General features: G+C 51.4%; 2 protein-coding genes across 2 annotated transcripts; both read right to left on the bottom strand.

Annotated features, from left to right (window-relative positions):
* Positions 1-222: 222 nt before the first annotated feature.
* On the bottom strand, positions 223-1996 carry POX_a00361 (putative membrane protein; the record flags this gene model as incomplete). Its single annotated transcript, XM_050109305.1, has 8 exons — positions 223-445; positions 528-576; positions 677-733; positions 797-926; positions 1016-1106; positions 1183-1268; positions 1320-1414; positions 1522-1996. The coding sequence occupies 8 exons, from the start codon at positions 1994-1996 to the stop codon at positions 223-225; spliced, it is 1206 nt and encodes a 401-aa protein (XP_049973073.1).
* A 1281-nt stretch (positions 1997-3277) lies between these two features.
* POX_a00360 (High osmolarity signaling protein sho1) lies at positions 3278-4287 on the bottom strand (the record flags this gene model as incomplete). The annotated part of the gene is made up of 3 exons (XM_050109304.1): positions 3278-3805; positions 3870-3992; positions 4063-4287. The coding sequence occupies 3 exons, from the start codon at positions 4285-4287 to the stop codon at positions 3278-3280; spliced, it is 876 nt and encodes a 291-aa protein (XP_049973072.1).
* Between the last annotated feature and the right edge of the window lie 1713 nt (positions 4288-6000).

Here is a 6000-nt window from a genome sequence, read left to right as displayed (position 1 = left end):
TCTATCCTAGACCCTTTTCCATCCCATCTATTCCACTCCTAATTGACCTTGACAATTAATGTAACAGCTGGAAAACTATACACGACAACTCAATAGATCCAGGGCTTGAATAGGGAAATCGACCATCGATCCTGACAATTCTACGTAGTAGCACATGTAAGTTCCCATAATGTTTTGAGGGGGAGACCGGGCTTGCATCTATGGCTTGTCTTGACGAAAGTCTCACGCTCCTTGTCGAGGGGTAGCTGCTTGCTTCTCAACATCGTCGACTGGACACAATGCGACGTGGTCCAATGGATGTGGATGTGCCCGTCCACTCCCATTTTCCCTCGACTCGAGAAGTTCATCAACGCTCCTCCCGGTCTCTTTGGCTTCCCTGCGGAGCTTGCGATATCGAAAGCGCCAGATGAGATGACTGAGATAGATCCCCGCCTCGAGCACAACACTAAAAAGTATCTCGGATGGATTAATTCCATGAACACACAAAAAGACCATTCCTTGGCGAGGCCCTGTACAGGTCAACTTACACAAGGATATACATAATTCCACCAAGAATGTCAAACGACCCTTGGGCAGCTGTAAAAGTAGATTAGCAATTGGCCTTCTACGTGACCAGTAGTGGCCATCGAATGCCACACATGATGGACACCCCAGAGACTTGAAGGTTAGACCGTACCCAGCGCAAAGAGGGAAAAGAGGCCCCCAAGCGTATCAATGCCGAGAAAGACCCAATCTGAGATTTCGATGAGTACATTGCGCACGGAGGGGATGCTGGGGCTTCACAATCTCCACTCACTAAACCCAATGACTCGTCCGTCTCTCTTCCACAACTCGAAATACGGAGGGATCAGCCCCGCACTGATGAGAATAGCACCGAAGATACCAACGACCAGGTCCGGCCAAGTCACGCCTTTGCTGTAAGGTATCTAGGACAAATGTCAGCTTCATCTCGTCATGATCAAAAGGAGATCCAAGGAAAAAAAAAAAACGGAAGTTGGAGGTTAGGAGGATATACCCGCAACGTCAAAATAAGAAGAGCCTCGAGACCGCCGAACAAGACGACGGTGCCAGCGCAGACGGTCATGGCCTTTGTAAGGCTCAAGTCACTACTCGACAACAAGGCAATTGAGTATCTCAGGTCGGCGAGAGGAGGCACCAAACAAATAGCACACACCAACATACTGACTATAATGAAGAATCTGGCTCCAAGCCACCAGGGAGAAGAAGCCGAATAATTGCGGCTGCACCTGCAATGGGATATTGACTTTCTATTGATCACGATGAGCCGTTGGTCTGCTCCCTCCACTACCTCCTCAGACATCCATGCTCGTTGCGTGCAAACCATAGAGCCCGGGGTTGGACACATTATAAATACTTGCCTGGAGAATGAAATAAGCCCCCATGGGAACCGAGCCTATCGGCCAAGCACTGTTAGTCGGTCGACATATCCATCATTTTGTGTGGCACAGTCACCTTGAACGTGACTTTTGTTTCCACATCAGAGGTGACAAGAAAGCATACAACTCGCCCACAGTAGCATCATGGCGGCCGGAAATCCGTCCGTCTTCTTACGCCGATAGTTATACCATATTTGCGGGATCAGCTGAATACACCACAGCACCGTACCGATGGTGCCAAGCACATTTGAAGCCACCGTCACGTTGCCGTCTGACATGCTTGATGTGGCCGAATGTGCGACGAGGACGGGGCCCTTGGACCAGCCAGCTGCAGAAATTCCTGTTACTCGGAGGCCCAGGATACACCCAACAGCTTGTCTTGTGTAGGAGGCCCGGACACTCAACCGGCGATGAAGAGGTCGAGTCATGAAAGCTTTGGGCCCCTCCTCAATCGCCAGCGCCACCACCGACTTCACACCCCCGACAAAAACCCACTCACCTGTCATTCGCACGTGGGTTATCAGAGTACCCACCGCAGAACCGCCGTAGGCGGAGGGAAACATCCTAGTCGTCCTCTCGGTACTTTCACGTTCACCCATTTCGTTTAATTTCCCATGAGAGTTTGGAAAAGCTACTTGATGCGACAGATATAGTGAAGCTCCAAAATCCCATCATGCGTCGACGGCAGTCGAGATGACACCAAATACAACAGCCGACACCTTGGTCACCATGTGGACCAATTGATATTTTTAATTGCATTGCCCACGGCACTTGATTCTGCCGACTCGAAGCCAAAACGAGAGAACTCGCAGTGGATGGAATGGCCGTGAAGATTGAATCACCGTGACAGGCTTCTTTCTACATGGCGGGTTGCGGACAAAGGCAACCCAATCAAGCGAGGCCGATCTCGACAATTTGAGGAAACGTTATGTCCACTGCTTCGGGGGCCGAGACCTAATAGATGGCCGTCGACGGTTGAACAGAATGATTGAACACCTTGTTGACAGGAATCGGGTCAAGCAATCCTGAGCCGCATCAGCGGGCCGCCACTTTAAAATCAGAGATTCAGTATGATATTCGGATCGAATTGCCTCCACGGGTCAATTTACCGGGATGGAAACATATCCCGGGAGATAGAGAGAGAGAGAGAGAGAGAGAGAGAGAGAGAGAGAGAGAGAGAGGCCAGCCTAACCGTAAACCCAAGCAAAAATTCCTGGCATGACGGGAATTTCATGGAACTGCACACGCAGACTGGACGACCTAGGATACTACTAGGGCAGCAATGTCATGGAGCAACCCGACCACTATTCACTGACCATTCTCCGGGCCATGAGAAAGAGAGTCGAGTGCAATTCAGAAAATGCGAGGGGAGGAGAGCAAAGGGTGGATTTGTTGACCTTCAAAATTTCTATCATACTTCAAAACATTGACAACTTATTGGTGAAACAAGTCAGTGATCATCCGACCGTAGGGATGATCAGACATGGTGTGAGCTCGTAAAATCAAGCTCACGGCGGAGAAGGCTGAACCACGAGCCATCAGAGAGTGGGAAGGGAAACCTCCTCGGAGTCCGAGGAAAGACTCCAGGCACATAAGAAATGGAAATCAACGGCATGCGTCACAAAAGACATCCTCCAGACAAGGACAAGAAAAAAAAAACAAAAGGATAGGACGTTCCAAGGAGAGAGGTGGAAGGGTCGGAAGGAGGCCATCAAGACATCACAGCAGAAGAGACGAGCAAGAACGTACACGGGTGGGGAAGACAGAAGATCCGAAGGGTATCAAAACGGGGATACATGTTTCGCAAACAGAAAGTGGACAGGCTTTAAACACAGAACAGGACAGGAGGGCGGAAACAGACATGGCACCATCTTCACCGATCACAACAGGATCAGATAATTTGAGGGTGCAATACCGGTCTCTCCACTCGACTTCCGGGCCTGCCACCATCGGCCACTGACATCAGAGACCTCGAGAATTTCATGCTTGCTGAAGCTGATCTCGTTGGCATCCTCGGGATTGGCGTCGTAAGAATAGATGGCCTTCGCACGGTAGGGGTATTCCGTAGGTTGTGGCACCTCGCTGCCCTCTTGGGCAGCGCCCCCACCAGCATTGGCGGGGCTGGCCCCTCCGAATCGTGGGGGCTGAGCCGAGTTACGCTCGACGCCGGGAGCACCACCTGGATACCCGGACACGGGTGAAGAGGTTTCGAATCCGTTCAATTGCGCAGACGTGTACATCTGGGGGGTATTGCTGGTGGCCATGGTCTCGGGACGGGCACCGAAAGCGCTGGACATGGGACGACTGCCACGGTACGATCCCGGCTGCTCCTTGTTGAGGGCGAAAGAGTCGATGAATCCGCGGTGAGATGCCTGAGGGGCAGATCCAAAGTAGAAGATCCAGATGATCTAGCGTGGGTGGTTAGTAGGAAATCCATACACGCGAACAACGGTTAGGCCCGGCTTTACTTACAATGACCATCGACAGCAAGATAAAGCCTGCGCCTGCGGCCTGCATGGCACCTTGACTGGCATACACCGTGTTGTTTGCGGCCAGGGACGTAAGAACTAGCCCGCAAGCAAGGTATCCGACAATCTGAAGGATTTCGGTCAGTAAGTTCATTACTAGAGCACTAATACAAGCGGGAAGAGGAAGAAAAGCATACCGCGACGCCATAAACGTTGCCAGTATCGGTGCCGAAAGTGATGATAAGGCCAACCGTCACACAGAACATGTAGCAAATCGCCCACCATGCATAATTGGGGTATTTGGTCTGAATATCGGCAATCACGGATGAGATGAAGGCGATCAGCCAGGCCAGGATGGAAATGGAGAGTGTCGCGAGCGCGAACGGATCGCCGAGGATGTTGCTTGCGCGAAACTTGGCCATCTCGACAGTGTTATTTCTGATTCACGGGTACGGAGCTCCTCAAGACAGAAGCGTAGGAATGTCCGTCTCTCGTAGCGGAGCCAATGGGTTGGAGAAGATTGCGGATGTGATCGAGAACACAGGAAGCGGACGTTCAAGCTGATTTTCCGGTACAAGGAGCACCTCAATGGTATTGCACGGGACGAACTTTTGGTGGCGTAGTCGGAGGATTGTCCTCGTCGTCAAAGAGTCACACAGGGGAGCGCTGTGTTGCGCCGAAGATGATTCGAGTCTGGGCTGATGGCAAAGACTAAGGAGGTGTACAGTCAGAGTTGATCTTGAGCGTCGAGGCAATCGCAGCGGTCGCATAATTGAGATGCGACAGGCGCCAAATGATTCCTGGCCGTTCCATTTCTACAACCTGGGAAATTCAAGGCACCATCGTTTGAAAGGCCAAGATGATGAAGAAAAGAAAAAGAGGCAAGAGGGGTCGGTCGGTGCCAACTGGGGAGGCTGTGGCTTCGTACCTTTCTCAGACAAAAGACTCTTGTGGCTGAACTTCGAATTGTAGACCACGGGCGGGGGGGAGATCCGAAGGAGGGTCACCGAAAAAATGTAGATTGAAGGTTGAGCAGGGTCAAGACCAGCGCCAGGCTGGAGAAAGGAGGGTCGAAGGTAAGATTGAGCGATTGAAAGAGTGTGGTGGGCTGGCAAATTAGCAGGGAGAGGAGAAAATGAAGGAAAGAGGAAGGAGAGAAAGTGAAGGAGCGAAGATGAGAGCGAGTCGGAAGGGGGGGAGGAGAGACGGGCCAGAGCCAGAGTCAGCGCCAGGGCCGGGGCGGCCGGGGCCAGGCACGAGAAAAGGAGGACCACGCCAGGGCTGAGCCGCGAGGCTGGAGAGATCAGGTCGAGTGATGGTTCAAATTGTTTGTCAAATTCCAAAGGTCTTGATCATCTATGACCTGATTCTCGACATGCAAGACAGGGTCTGTCCAAATCTGGGAAATCTGAATAGTGACCCGATACAGCGCATAGGATATACACTTGAGTAGGTACCGTAGTCATTAAACAGAATATTAGTGCGGAGGCCTTTACACATAGGTACCAGGTACTCCCATTGCCGATTCCAGCAAAGGACCACCTGCAGCCAAATGTCGGTGCTCGCCAGGCGCTTGTACAACGCATACTACTACATAAGACATGCCTGTAGCGGTCACTAGCCACAGTGACTTCTGTGCACACCACTGTAGCGTGAGTATTCGTGTTAGTACTTACCAAATTCCCCTTCCTCTTAATTACTACTAGTAGTATGCTTTTAGTGCCTACTAGGTACTTAGTACCTAGTAGGCTACCTAGTCCTAGAGTATATCAGGATGGAGAGAACGACCCATCTCTTGTGCACCAATATACAGCACGGTGCAGTCACCTCGACTGTACTACTGGTGATAGGTTCTACATGAAGTGACTGGTGCATGTACCGCGACAAGTACCCTGCAAACGTGACTGCGATCCAACTTGCAGGATCGTGAGGTGGAGCTTGCCCCAAAACACACAGGCCCCTAGCGTCGAGACCACGGTGTGGAGTCCGCCGCGAAATTAATCTGATCCATATAATCTTCCTGTCACTGTGAAACCATGACAATCAACGTGTTTGATGGCATTGCACATTCTGAGCCCTATTCTCCCAGTGACGATCTGAGAGCGGGCATTGAGTGCCATGTACCGCATCGCCCG

This window comes from Penicillium oxalicum, chromosome I (assembly GCF_001723175.1).
Source record: "Penicillium oxalicum strain HP7-1 chromosome I, whole genome shotgun sequence".
In the NCBI taxonomy this organism is placed as follows: domain Eukaryota; kingdom Fungi; phylum Ascomycota; class Eurotiomycetes; order Eurotiales; family Aspergillaceae; genus Penicillium; species Penicillium oxalicum.
This window is presented reverse-complemented; position numbering and strand designations above follow the sequence as displayed.